The sequence below is a fragment of the Podospora pseudocomata genome (assembly GCF_035222375.1).
Source record: "Podospora pseudocomata strain CBS 415.72m chromosome 1 map unlocalized CBS415.72m_1, whole genome shotgun sequence".
Classification (NCBI taxonomy): Eukaryota; Fungi; Ascomycota; class Sordariomycetes; order Sordariales; family Podosporaceae; genus Podospora; species Podospora pseudocomata.
Genome location: NW_026946363.1, coordinates 5,764,136 through 5,777,420, shown reverse-complemented (window position 1 = coordinate 5,777,420; position 13,285 = coordinate 5,764,136). Strand labels below are relative to the sequence as shown.

General features: G+C 54.9%; 3 protein-coding genes across 3 annotated transcripts; 2 read left to right on the top strand and 1 right to left on the bottom strand.

Annotated features, from left to right (window-relative positions):
• Positions 1–304: 304 nt before the first annotated feature.
• DNF1 (phospholipid transporting ATPase) lies at positions 305–5,045 on the top strand (the record flags this gene model as incomplete). Its single annotated transcript, XM_062886358.1, has 3 exons — positions 305–772; positions 838–4,010; positions 4,070–5,045. 3 exons carry the CDS (start codon positions 305–307, stop codon positions 5,043–5,045), a joined length of 4,617 nt encoding a protein of 1,538 aa, XP_062749434.1.
• An 828-nt stretch (positions 5,046–5,873) lies between these two features.
• Positions 5,874–8,159, top strand: MSC7 (Meiotic Sister-Chromatid recombination aldehyde dehydrogenase). Its single transcript, XM_062886357.1, has 3 exons — positions 5,874–6,080; positions 6,134–6,299; positions 6,364–8,159. The coding sequence occupies exons 1-3, from the start codon at positions 6,010–6,012 to the stop codon at positions 7,966–7,968; spliced, it is 1,842 nt and encodes a 613-aa protein (XP_062749433.1). The 5' UTR covers positions 5,874–6,009; the 3' UTR covers positions 7,969–8,159.
• Positions 8,160–8,206: 47 nt separating this feature from the next.
• Positions 8,207–12,631, bottom strand: GAT1 (Sodium- and chloride-dependent GABA transporter 1). Its single transcript, XM_062886356.1, has 3 exons — positions 11,937–12,631; positions 11,504–11,852; positions 8,207–11,401 (listed from the first exon to the last, which is right to left on the bottom strand). The coding sequence occupies exons 1-3, from the start codon at positions 12,425–12,427 to the stop codon at positions 9,386–9,388; spliced, it is 2,856 nt and encodes a 951-aa protein (XP_062749432.1). The 5' UTR covers positions 12,428–12,631; the 3' UTR covers positions 8,207–9,385.
• Between the last annotated feature and the right edge of the window lie 654 nt (positions 12,632–13,285).

Below are 13,285 nucleotides of genomic sequence, written 5' to 3'. Positions count from 1 at the left end.
ATAGAAGATTGCAATTCTTTCACCGTACGCGCCTGGCTCGCAAGGAAGACGGACGGCTTTGCTTGGCTTTCGAAACAACAGCACGAGCCACAGCATCAAAGGCGCTTTCCCCCCAAGTCCCGCCATCCTTTTGTTGGCCCCGGACTATTTTTACTCGACGACACGTATACGATCCGAGTTGTTGCTTTGGGTAGCCTAGGCCGTATTCACTGCCCTGGTGTCGAATCGGTGACGGTATCGGACGGGGCCAGCCTGGCGAACGCAAGTGGGTTGATCGGGCGCTGCCCGGAATCCCCTCCTCGACATGGCTTCTCCACCAATGGCAGAAGAGGGGAATGATAACTTGGGGCCGGAAATATCGATGCAGAGGACACGATGGGCCACCCGGAAGATGACGGTGAAGAGTGGGACGAAGAAGCGTCTATCACTGATAGGCAGGAAACAACACAACCGGACCGCGTCGGAAAAGAAGAGGGCATCTGGAGGAGCAGGTTCGCTACAGCAGCCCGAGGAGGCTGTCCCAGAAGAAGAAGAGGTCGAAACCCAGAGCGAGAGTGCGCACGACGAGGGCGGCCCTGCTCCAAGACAACTTTATTTTGGCCAGCCGTTGCCACGCGAACTCCAGGACGAAGAAGGCAAGCCGGCTCGACAGTTTACGAGAAACAAGATCCGAACGGCCAAGTACACGCCATTATCCTTTATCCCTAAAAACCTTTTTTTTCAATTTCACAATGTCGCCAACATATTCTTCTTGTTCATAGTGATTCTAGTTGTGAGTGGCCCCTGGGTTCGATTGAACGGTCAACGCTTCAGGTGTCATCGTTAACATTGTGGCAGATTTTCCCTATTTTTGGTGGCGTTAATCCTGGACTTAACGCCGTACCCCTAATTTTTATTATCTGCGTTACCGCAGTCAAGGACGCCATCGAAGATTACCGACGGACGATCCTGGATAATGAGCTCAACAATGCCCCCGTTCATCGGCTACTCGGGGTCGAGAATGTGAATGTGGAGGAGGACAACGTTTCTCTTTGGCGGAGGATAAAGAAGGCAACTTCGCGGTTCTTTGGAGCTCTCTGGCGTGCCATCGAGGGGTTATGGAAGAAGGACGAACACGCTGCCGAGGAGAAGTCGAAGTCGGTCGATCCGCGCATGTCGATTGAGACCAGGACGACACCCTGGGAGGCGGTCGCATCACCCATGTCACGAAACTCGTTTGTTTCGGCTCGAGAAGAAATTCAAATGACGCCAGTACCATCGCCGTTGCCACGAAATCATGAAGAGGCTCCCAGCACCTCCACCGCCGTGGAAAATGAGGGCCTTCTTCTCCAAGCGCTCAAGGGTGATATGATAAACCCAGACGTTCCGATCTCTGGTAAGGCCAGGTTTCACAGGGATGCTTGGAAGAGCTTAGTTGTGGGCGATTTTGTCCGTATCTACAACGACGACGAACTTCCGGCCGATATCATCATTCTCGCGACTTCGGATCCCGATGGTGCATGCTACGTCGAAACCAAGAACCTGGATGGTGAAACCAACTTGAAAGTTCGGTCCGCCCTTCGATGTGGTCGTACTCTGAAGCATGCCCGTGATTGCGAACGAGCTCGGTTCGTGATTGAAAGCGAGCCGCCTCAGGCAAATCTCTACAAGTACAATGGTACAATCAAGTGGCAGCAAAAGGTCCCCTGGGATCCAAAAGGGGAGCCCAGGGAGATGTCGGAACCTATCAGCATCGACAACATGCTTCTCCGCGGATGCAATCTGCGCAATACTGAGTGGGCTCTCGGCATCGTTGTCTTCACCGGCCACGACACCAAGATCATGATGAATGCAGGTATCACGCCCAGTAAGCGGGCCCGCATCGCTCGCGAGCTGAACTTCAACGTCATCTGCAATCTGGGTATTCTCGTGGCGATCTGCTTGGTGGCTGCTTTTGTGAACGGTGTTACCTGGGCCAAGGACGATGCTTCGCTCGCTTGGTTTGAATATGGCTCCATCGGCTCAACGCCGGAACTGACGGGGTTCATCACATTCTGGGCTGCTGTCATCGTCTTCCAGAACTTGATTCCGATTTCCCTGTACATTTCGCTCGAAATTGTACGGACGCTACAGGCCTACTTCATCTACAGCGACATTGGGATGTACTATGATAAGATCGACCAGCCTTGTATCCCCAAGTCCTGGAATATCTCTGATGACGTCGGTCAAATTGAATACATTTTCTCGGACAAGACAGGCACACTCACGCAAAACGTCATGGAGTTCAAGAAAGCCACGATCAACGGTCAACCTTACGGCGAGGCCTACACAGAGGCACAGGCCGGCATGAACAAGCGTATGGGCATCGACGTTGAGAACGAGGCGAAGGTGATCCGGGCCGAGATCGCCGCAGCCAAGGTGAGGGCCCTGGAAGGCCTTCGTTCGCTCCATGAGAACCCGTACCTGCATGACGAGGACTTGACCTTCATTGCCCCTGATTTTGTGGAGGATCTCGCTGGTAAGAACGGCAGGGAACAGCAAGAGGCAAACGCGCATTTCATGCTGGCCCTTGCTCTCTGTCACACAGTAATCGCGGAGAAGGTTCCCGGCAACCCTCCTAAGATGGAATTCAAGGCTCAATCTCCAGATGAGGCTGCCCTGGTGGCAACCGCCCGCGATATGGGTTTCACAGTCCTCGGCTCCGCCAACGATGGGATCAACGTCAACGTCATGGGCGAGGACAGGCATTACCCGGTTCTCAACACCATCGAATTCAACTCTAGCAGAAAGAGGATGAGCGCAATCGTGAGGATGCCCGACGGCAAGATCATCTTGTTCTGCAAGGGTGCCGACAGCATCATTTACTCGCGTCTCAAGAAAGGAGAACAGCAGGAACTTCGCAAGGAAACCGCCAAACATCTCGAGATGTTCGCCATCGAGGGTCTCCGTACTTTGTGCATTGCACAAAAGGAGCTCTCCGAGGAAGAATACCGCGAGTGGCGAAAGGAGCACGACCTTGCCGCCACCGCGCTGGAAAACCGCGAGGACAGGCTCGAGGAGGTTGCTGATAAGATCGAGCGTGACTTGACCCTGCTGGGCGGCACGGCTATTGAAGACAGACTTCAGGACGGTGTCCCTGACACCATCGCTCTTCTCGGCGATGCCGGCATCAAGCTCTGGGTCCTGACTGGCGACAAGGTCGAAACGGCCATCAACATCGGTTTCTCTTGCAACCTCTTGCACAACGACATGGACCTTCTTCGCATCCAGGTTAACGAGGATGAAAGTGGCATGTCTTCGGAAGAGGATTATCTGACGCACGCTGAAGAACAACTCGACAACGGTTTGGCCAAGTTTCAGATGACTGGCAGTGACGAAGAGCTTAAGATGGCTAAGAAGGACCACGAACCCCCGGCCGCTACTCACGGTCTCGTTATCGACGGTTTCACCCTCCGCTGGGTGCTCAGCGATGCTCTGAAGCAGAAGTTCTTGCTCTTGTGCAAGCAGTGCAAGTCAGTTCTCTGCTGCCGTGTCAGTCCCGCCCAAAAAGCCGCCGTGGTTGCCATGGTCAAGAATGGTCTCGATGTCATGACCCTGTCGATTGGTGATGGTGCCAACGATGTGGCCATGATTCAGGAAGCCGACGTTGGTGTCGGTATTGCTGGTGTCGAAGGTCGTCAAGCCGTCATGTCTTCGGATTATGCCATTGGACAGTTCCGCTTCTTGCAGAGGCTTGTTCTTGTTCACGGTCGATGGTCCTACCGGCGCTTGGCAGAGTCGATTAGCAACTTCTTCTACAAGAACATGATTTGGACCTTTGCCATTTTCTGGTTCCAAATCTACTGCAACTTCGACATCGCTTACATCTACGAGTATACCTATATCCTAATGTTCAACCTCTTCTTCACCTCGGTGCCGGTCATCCTCATGGGTGTGTTGGACCAGGATGTGTCGGACACTGTGTCGTTGGTGGTGCCCCAGCTCTATCGACGTGGCATTGAGCGCAAGGAATGGACACAGACCAAGTTCTGGTAAGTAACATTCCCCTTTCCGCAGATGTAGTGGAGGCTCAAGCTAACGTTCACACCAGGGCATATATGGCTGATGGTGTCTACCAGTCCGCCGCTTGTTTCTTCATCCCATTCGTGTTCGTCACCTTGACGGCCACAGCAGCCGGCAACGGATTGGACATCGCAGAGCGCACACGTCTTGGGTGCTACATTGCCCACCCGGCCGTCTTCACGATCAATGCCTACATTCTCATCAACACCTACCGATGGGATTGGCTGACATTGCTCGCCATAGTAATCAGCGACATCTTCATCTTCTTCTGGACTGGAGTGTACACGGCTAGTACCTACGCTGTCACGTTCTACCAAGCCGCCCCCCAGGTTTACCAGGAGTTGACCTTTTGGATGTGTTTCATTGTCACGCCGGCTATTTGCTTGCTTCCGCGTCTCGTGGTCAAATGCATTCAGAAGCAGACGTTCCCTTACGATGTGGACATCATTCGGGAGCAGGCCAAGCAGGGCTTGTTCGATGATCCGCAGGCTGTGGCCGCTGCAGCTGCCGCGTCCGAGGGTCTCGAGGGTACCTCTACGGGCTCTTCAGCCTCTTCGGGCAAGATGTCGGGCAGAAGCCGCAAGTCTAAGCACGCTCAATATGCGAGCGTGGACGAAGACAGGCGGCCTATCTATCCTCCCTCCATCGCAGCCACGCACAACACACGCGCACAGAACGGCAGCGATGGTACCAACTACATCATGCAAAACCGGCAGTCCATGGATCTCCCTGAGGCCGAGCCGGTTGACAGCATTCAAAGAGAAATTACCGGACCTGGCCGGCCCTCGATAGACCGTGCCAGGCCGTCGTATGACCGAGTGAGGCGATCCATAGATCGGGTCCGTCCCAGCTTCGAGGCCAGTAACGACTTCACCTCGGCGGCGCGGCTCAGTAGGATTGAGTCGAGCCATTCGGCTCAAGGACTGCCGGGGCAGCGAAGGTTCAACCTGACCACGGTCAGGAAACGGGGGTTATCGGCATTCTCCAAGCAAAGCATTGAATGATTTGGTGTTGTGGAGGCGTGTTTGCTCTTGGAGGTTGAAAACTCGACTGTATATTATATTGGTTCCGGGACGACACACGCGTTGTTGCAGGGCAGCATCGCTGCTCTTTCTCTCTCCGCTGTTCCTCGATTTACCTCTGTGGTGTCTTTGAATCTTTCTCTTTTTCCTTTTTTGTTCTTGATATCCCGGGTGTTTCTGCCACGTAGAGCTGTGTGGCGCACCCATCGCGCCGTTTAGAGCTTGAAGATGGTGAGGGTGGGGATGGAAAAGAGAGGAAGGGGCTGATTGGGAGGAAGGTTGTTTTTGGAGGTTGTAACTCAGACAAGACTTGGCCTTTTGGTGGTGGTGGTGGTGGTGGTGGTGGTGGTGGGTGGTCAAGACAGAATACTCTCCTTTTTTTGCGAGACACAGGTCGTTTCTGTTGTTTACTGTTTTCTGAGATTAATGAAGCCGGCGTTTGGATGGTGCATTTGCAATATTTTGGAGTTTGAACTTGCTGGGGAGGGGGGGGGGCGGGTGGGTGGTGGTGGTAGTACTTGTGTTTGGGGAAGAAGGGGGCAGGGTGGGCTCAAAAACGACACAAACAAACACACACACCCACACATACAACAATTCAACTGCGCTGTATAGAGTTAGTCGGAGAGTCAATTTTGCATACATCCCTTATTATCAATGTTAGTGAGAGCTTCCTCTCTATCGAATATTTTGTATGTCTTGCCACTTGTGGTTATGAGAAACTGTAGAATCTGATGTTGGTTGTCAGGGGGCCATCGCCAAGCCCGGCCCCTGCCAAGATGGCACGACCCGCAAAAAAGTGGTGTGAGGAAGGGAACAACCAAGCATCGCGTCCCACGCCAAAGCTGTGTGCCCATAGCTTCCTCTCGCAACAAACCCAGTCGCGTCACCACCAAAGCTTCCAGACAGTGTCGTGAATAGGTCAATTGCAGTTGAAAAATCAGCAGCAATGGCGGAGACACTGATGGAGGCTCCCAGGAGCTTGCTCATCCAGCTGCGCCTGGCGATACAGGAGAAAACGTAGGCAACGAGGATTGATGATGGCGCGAAGATTGGTTGCTAATTACTTTCAGGTCTCTTGATATCTCCGAGTCCGCATGGTCGATTGTCTGGTCTGGGATTGCTTTGTTTGCTGTTTGGTATATGGCTGTTCGGGAGAACGACAAGCCCATCCTCTATCGAGTCCCGTCGCCGAAGGTTCCTGAGAACGCCGAGATTCTCGAGGAGCCAGCTATCAAGGTGCGCAGGCGGTCACTGCATCATATTAGAATATACCAGGAGACTAATTGCTTGTACTCAACAGGTCTCTGGATCTACCGCTGTTCAATGCTATGCGCCGGCTACAGGCCAGTTCCTCGGCTTCGCCAACCCTTCCTCCTCGAACGCTATCGACCGTGCCATTGAGCAAGCAAAGGCCGCCCAGGAGCAATGGGCCACCACCTCGTTTCGCGAACGCCGGGCGGTTCTTAGAACCTTGCTTCAACATGTACTTGACAACCAAGAGGAGATCTGCCGCGTCGCCTGTCTCGACAGCGGTAAATCCATGGTCGACGCCCAGCTCGGCGAGATCCTCGTCACGGCCGAAAAGCTCGAATGGACCATCAAGCACGGTGAAAAGGCCCTCCGCCCCTCCCGCCGCCCTACCAACCTTCTCATGAGCTACAAGCGCAACACGGTCTACCACGAACCCCTCGGTGTTGTTGCGGCCTTGGTCAGCTGGAACTACCCCTTCCACAACTTCATCGGCCCCGTCATCTCGGCTCTCTTCTCCGGCAACGGCATCGTCGTCAAGGTCTCTGAGCAAACCGCCTGGTCATCCGGTTACTTCACCTCGATCGCGCGAGGTGCTCTCGTCGCACACGGGCACAACCCCTCCCTGATCCAAACGGTAGTCTGCTGGCCCCAAACCGCCTCCCATCTCACCTCCCACCCTGGAATCTCCCACATAACCTTCATCGGCTCCCGCCCCGTCTGCCACAAGGTCGCCGCCTCTGCCGCGAAGGCCCTCATCCCCGTGGTGGCTGAACTCGGAGGGAAAGACGCCTCCATCATCCTCGATTCCTTGCCCGACCGTGACGTCCCCCGCGTGGTTGAAACCCTGCTGCGAGGCTCCTTCCAGGCAGCGGGACAAAACTGCATCGGCATCGAGCGCATCATCGCCACCCCGGGCATCTACGACAGACTTGTTTCCCTCCTCGAACCTCGCGTCAAATCCCTCCGCCTAGGCCAAGACAAGGACGTGGGCGCCATGATCTCGGACAGCTCCTTCTCCCGCCTCGAATCGCTCATCTCGGAAGCCGTCTCCAAGGGGGCGAGACTGCTGGCCGGCGGGAGGAGGTACACCCACCCTGACCACCCCAAGGGTCACTACTTTACTCCCACTTTGCTGGTCGACGTGACTCCCGACATGGCCATCGCCAACGAGGAGTGTTTTGCCCCTGTGATGACGGTGATGAAGACGCCCTCCGACAGGGTGGAGGATATCCTCTCGGTAGCCAACGCTCCCGATTTCGGGCTGGGAAGTTCTGTTTTTGGAGGGGAGACGGACCCGAGAATACCGGTGATTGTGAAGAAGATCAAGGCGGGAATGATCGCGGTCAACGACTTTGGGGCTACGTACGCGGTGCAGCTACCTTTTGGCGGGGTGGCGGGCAGTGGGTACGGGAGGTTTGCCGGGGAGGAAGGGTTGAGGGGGTTGTGCAATGTCAAGTCGGTGTGTGAAGATCGGTTTGGGGCTTGGTGGTGGTTTGGGGGGGTGAGGACGAGTATCCCGCCTGCGATGAGGTATCCTGTGAACGACCAAGAAAGGAGCTCGAGGTTTGCTAGGGGGGTGGTGGAGATGGGGTACGCTCCGGGGTGGGGGAGGAAGCTGGCGAAGGGGTTGGGAAATATTATGGGGAACATGTGAGAAGGTGACGGGTGAGGCAAAAGGGAGGGCAAGGTGTGAGATAGGAGTGGTATATATAATGAATGGGTGTTGAGGTGTCTGAATAATAATGATATTTCAAGTTAAGTGTCAAACGAGTAGCTCGTTTCGGGTGATGGCATTCCCCAGCCACATCAGGCATCACACACTGGCCAAGACCTTTTGTATTCACGTGTGCCAATTGTATGCATATATATATATATATATATGTATATATCAAACCATTTGCTATACCTGTTGCTATACTTTGCTACAACACGCTTTCCTCTCCCTGCTAGTCGGAAATTAGGTATCCCTTTCATTGCCAATCTTCCCTTCAAAAAGGTCGGCAAAGAAACCTAACCCTGCGTGGACAACGCAAAGAGATTCATCATCATGCCCTCTCCTGCTATTCTGACCCGCTGTCATCCATCATCGTCATTGTTGTGGCCTCCCATACATCCATCTCGTGTGTGTCTGGGCGTGCAACCTTCTTCCTACCCCGAGAAGAAAACGAAGGATTCCAGCAAAACATTGTCTCTTCTCTCTCTCTCGCGCTCCCCATCCCGCCCATCTCATCTCGAACTAGGGTATCCCGGATTGTCTAACAAGAATCTGTAAGAAAGGAAAAAGATGATGAAAAAGAATCCCGCTGCCCACTTCGCCCATCATCAGCAAAGAGGCCCACGTTGATGCCCATTACCACACCGGGAGACAAAAGAAGGAAAGCGTCAACCAAAATCTAACATATGCCAGCCAGTTGTAGTTTCGCTGCAAAGGAAACAGTCCCATGGGCACTTGATCGAGTGTAATAAAAACCGCTGAAGCCCCACCATCAGAAAGACAAAGTACCCAAAAAGACCAGAAAACGCGGGCCGGACGAAGCCATGCCGCAAAAACATAACATCACGGCTAGCCTTCTTCCCGCAGTCAACTTCGCCCCTCTCTCCTCACCCATCTCCGCAACGCCTGATCGATCTATTCAATGTAACCCAGGGACTCCCACCACACCAATCGCCTTGCTCCCGAAATTAAAGAGCGTTGCGACGCTTTACCATCGAGGCTGTTTCGTAGCGAACGCGCCAGCGTCATCGACCACGCCATCCCCGTTGTCTGCCCAGCACCAGGTCAAAATCATCGTGGTATCAGAGAAAAGCCCTATACAAAAAGAAATACACCAAAAAGAAGCCACGACAAACGTAAATAAAAGAAAGACAAAGCATGGTTATAAATCCATGCTTTGATATTGATTCCGATAGTCCTGTAGAGTCTGCCGCGTGCCAAAGCTCAAAAGTCCGATTCAGACCGAACTCGGAGGCTGGCCAATAACCAATTACCAAGGCTCGAGGTTGATCGGAGACTGAGAAGGGTTCCAATGCCCAAGTAAGAATTCCCTGCGCCTGAAGAAACGCACGGCTTTTTAGAGACTCATAGTCAACCACTCCCACTCTTGGGGCTGGCCGCCTGTACCGCTACCGCTCAACATGGTAGAGGACTGGTTGCCGGGCGCGCCTCTGGAGCCCGATCCGCCGGTAGGGCGTTGAGACACGCCGAAACTGCTACCGTTGGTAAAGCCCATACTGTTGGTGGCATGGGCTGAGGAGTAGCCGCTGCTAGATCCAACTGATCGGGCGGCTTCGTTCGAACCTGTCGAATTCTCGGGGCTATCAATGTCCATGCTGCTCGAAGGCTGGTCGGCAGCAGATCTGCTGTGGCGACGTTGGCGTTTCGAACCAAGAGTCGCGGCTCTGGTCAAGGATACAGCGCCAGGACCAGGCGTGTTCTTGGGTGGTGCTGCGGCAATCGGAATAACACCCTTGCCACCAACCACGCCGCTGGTAGAGCCAGCGCTACCATGATAGCTAGTAGGGGTGCTCCCAGCCGTGTTGCCCCCCGAGGCGGGGCCGCTCGCGGGACTTTCGCCATCATGAACGCTGTTCGATCGGTGTTGGGCAGCCGGAGGTGTGCTCACTTGTGTGGGCGGAGGGTTGGCATTGGAAGTGATGGAAAGAGTAGAGTTCTTCCGGCCGGTCGCGCCCGACAGGTTGCTAGAAGAGCTGGAAGCGGCATTCTTCTTCGATCGAGTGCTGGTTCCGCTGACTGGCAAACTGGACCCTGATCCACGATTGCGTTTCTTGATTACGTCAGTCTTCAGACTGAGCGGACGGACTACTCCATGAAGCTTCAAGAACAGGCCGCAGGCGTTGCAAAGAGGCTGGCCCTCGGGGTTCCGGCGCCAGAGAGGTGTTGTGGTTGTAGCGCAGTTCGTGCACATGGTGGGAGCACTGCTGTCCCCTTGGTTGCCACCGGCGCCCTGGAGGTTCGTGGTAGAACCGTGCATTGATCCCGGCGGAGGTGAAGAAGGCCGGCTGGCTGCTACGGATGAGAGGCCAGCAGTGAACATGGCATCACCCGGCGGCGAGTTGGGGTTCGATTGTCCGAAGGAATGAGCCATGTTGGCCAATCCTGGTGTCGATGCCGTCCGGGGCATCTTGATTTGGCGTCCATTGGTCGTGCGGAACGACTGAGAGTGAGATCTAGCCAGACCGTAATCCCCATTCGCATCGACAAACTCGGTCGTCGTGCCCCCGATCGCGACATGTTTACGGGGTGGCCCGGCGGGATATCTCGCAGCTTGCGTGCTAAAGTTACCGGGCAATGTGGGATCCCACGCCAACGACGAGCTTGAGCTTTCGAAGCTGTCTTCTATGGTCATCGACAGGTTTCTGTCAGCAAACACTCCGCCCTCCTCATCATCCGACTCGGCGCCCCCAAAAAACATGGGCGGATCCTGGCCCAAGCCAACGCCGGGGGAGCGAGCAGCATGATCCTGTCCGAACACCGTTGACGGATCGATGTGACCAAAGCTACTCGGCGCAGTGAAAGCAGAGGTGGGGTCGGCGCTCGAGGTCGTCGCGGCGAACATCATGTTGCCGCTGTTCGGATAACTGAACTGCTGGCTGAGGGTGTTGTTCATACCGGACGGGCCCGGCCGATATGGCTGCTGGCGCTGGCGCATATCCATGGAAGCAAAGTAAAACCCCTCGCCGCCCTCGCCCAGTGGGTGAGGGGTGGAGACTGCAGATTGATATGCAGAGCCAGGAGGCGAGTAAAAGTCTGCGCCAGCAAGCGAGCTTGGTTGCATCGTGTTGCCGTTGTAAACAGAGAAGTGATCATGAGCAACCATAGGCGAAGTCGATGGCGAGAAGGTAAAGTTGGGCTGGAAAGGACCAGCAGAGGTGATAATAGGGTCATTGTCGAGCTGGAAGGTGTCCAGGGGAAATGGAACACCTGGCTGATTGTTCGCTTGTGCCATGGTGTTTTGTTGCGAATTGTTGTTATCGAGTGAGTATTGATCAGCGTCCAGTCCGCCGGTTCCAAAGCCACTGTTCATGGCCGAGACGTGCGGAGAGAAGTTGGCAGGTCGTTTCCGGTTCTACAGACACATTGACAAGGTCAGATCACCTGATCCTCAACGCGGATGCCTTGACACAATCACAAGTTGATACGCGGGAGGGGGGTCGGCCCGTAGACTTACACTTCTGCTTGTCTCATCGATGCTCGTTTTCCTAACTTGCCGGGGGAGATAGCCGAACTCCTCTGGCACGCGCTGATGTGCGGCCACAGGAACAGATTGCGGAATCATGGGCTGTGCTGCGTCCCTGCGCGACTTGATGGGGATTGCAGAGGCCGTGGCGTAGCTGGAGCGTTCATCGGCTTGCCTGGCGCTCTCCGATCCAGGGGTAAGTGCCATGCCAGATGGGGTCCCTACAAATTCATGGTTGATGTACTCGTCCAAGTTCATGGCGTCATGATCCGATGACTGGCGCAACTGCTGAGCGATTCCGCTGGGCGCATTGAGTGCCGCAGCACGCGAACGCTCCCGTCTTGAGGGGGGTCCGGAGAGTCAGCGGAGCTCACCAACAATGGCGTATTCCCAGAATTCCATGTGGGAAAGTCGAAAAACTTACTTGGCTTCCTCGGCCTGCTTGGCCTTTTGCAGTTTGATATGCATCGCCCTCCACGTTAAATTTTCCATCCTGTCCCGGTTGGGGAGGAGCTGCTTCGTCCTCGCGAACAGCTTCCAGATCTGTGTAGCCAAGGGGTCTTCCCTCTGCATCTCATCAAAGCCCTGGACGACATTGGGGCTGGTGCGCTCAAAAGGGGGGAAGGCGGCAGTTTGGAGCAATCCATGGTAAGGGCCATTGTATGGAACAGGAGCGTCAAAGGGCAGAGCAGGATACCTCGGACGGGCGGAGGAAGTTGCGGTGGTGGCTATCCTCTGGCCGGTGGTCGGCTGGCCTGGGTGTGCATTTGCGGTGACTCGATCAGCTTTGGATCTTTGGTTGTGGGCAGCGTCCTGAGGTCTCCGGGGGAAGCGCCAGTCGTGCTCTGTGGATGTGGGATTCATGGAAGAAAGAGGGCTCATGGTAGAGAACGGCATCGCCGTGCTCGCAGCCATTGCGTCGTACAATGGATGAGACCTTCTCGACAGTATGTGGTGAGGTGTGGTCTGGATGAAGGAACCTGGCGCAAAGAAGTTCGCAAGTCTGCTGTTTTGGCTATGGCTGGTTCCCCACGTTTGGAGAGCCACCTAACCGCACAGGCCTTTGTGTGCAGGCGGGCAAGTGCTGGGGGGGGTGGTGGTGGTGGTGTGGGGTGGATTCTGGGCAGCGGCCCAGTTAGCAGCTGCTCCCGCTGGACTGCGCTGCGTCGACGAAATGCGAGATTGCGGCAACAAGCTTTGCAGCTTGAAGAGAGAAAAACCGTCGGAGTGGCTTTTCTCTTCGGAAATAGTTCTGCGAAGAACGCACACAAAGAAGCAGAAAAAAGAATATCACTTGTTCCGTGTGACACTTGCTCCGTATGTATAGGCCTGTGCTCAGGAAGAAACCGACGAGGAAAAGGAGGAGGGAGGGTTGCGCAAGACCTTGGGAGGATGGTGAAGCAAGGAAGGGGGGAGCTGCTGCACTTGGCCTGGCAGTCAGTCGGCAGGGTCCTCGGCGGCTTTTCCTTCAGATGTTGTGGTGTTGATGAATGGCCCCGCCGGAGTGGTGCGAGAAGGAGAGAAAGATGTGACAGAGTGACAGGGCGCGCCTGAGTACAAAAAAGATCATATGAATTGTCTCGACGAGGTCCCGGGTTGGGGATGGGTGGATGCTGGCCACCGCAAGCACAGCAATAACACACACAGAGACGGGACTATACGGAAACGAAGGAGGAGGAGGAGGAGGAGGAGCACCTGGAGAGGGAGAGTGGGAATGGAGCTTGGAGGTGGAGAGATCGTGTGCAAGCCACCCTCCCTGGTCCGTCGACATGC

Coding starts and splice junctions, on each gene's coding strand:
- MSC7 (XM_062886357.1), top strand. CDS start 6,010: ATGGCGGAGACACTGATGGAGGCTCCCAGGAGCTTGCTCATCCAGCTG. Junction 6,081..6,133: donor CTGGCGATACAGGAGAAAAC/GTAGGCAACGAG, acceptor AATTACTTTCAG/GTCTCTTGATATCTCCGAGT. Junction 6,300..6,363: donor TCGAGGAGCCAGCTATCAAG/GTGCGCAGGCGG, acceptor TGTACTCAACAG/GTCTCTGGATCTACCGCTGT.
- GAT1 (XM_062886356.1), bottom strand. CDS start 12,427: ATGGCTGCGAGCACGGCGATGCCGTTCTCTACCATGAGCCCTCTTTCT. Junction 11,853..11,936: donor AAGCAGGCCGAGGAAGCCAA/GTAAGTTTTTCG, acceptor ACCCCCCTCAAG/ACGGGAGCGTTCGCGTGCTG. Junction 11,402..11,503: donor TCGATGAGACAAGCAGAAGT/GTAAGTCTACGG, acceptor ATGTGTCTGTAG/AACCGGAAACGACCTGCCAA.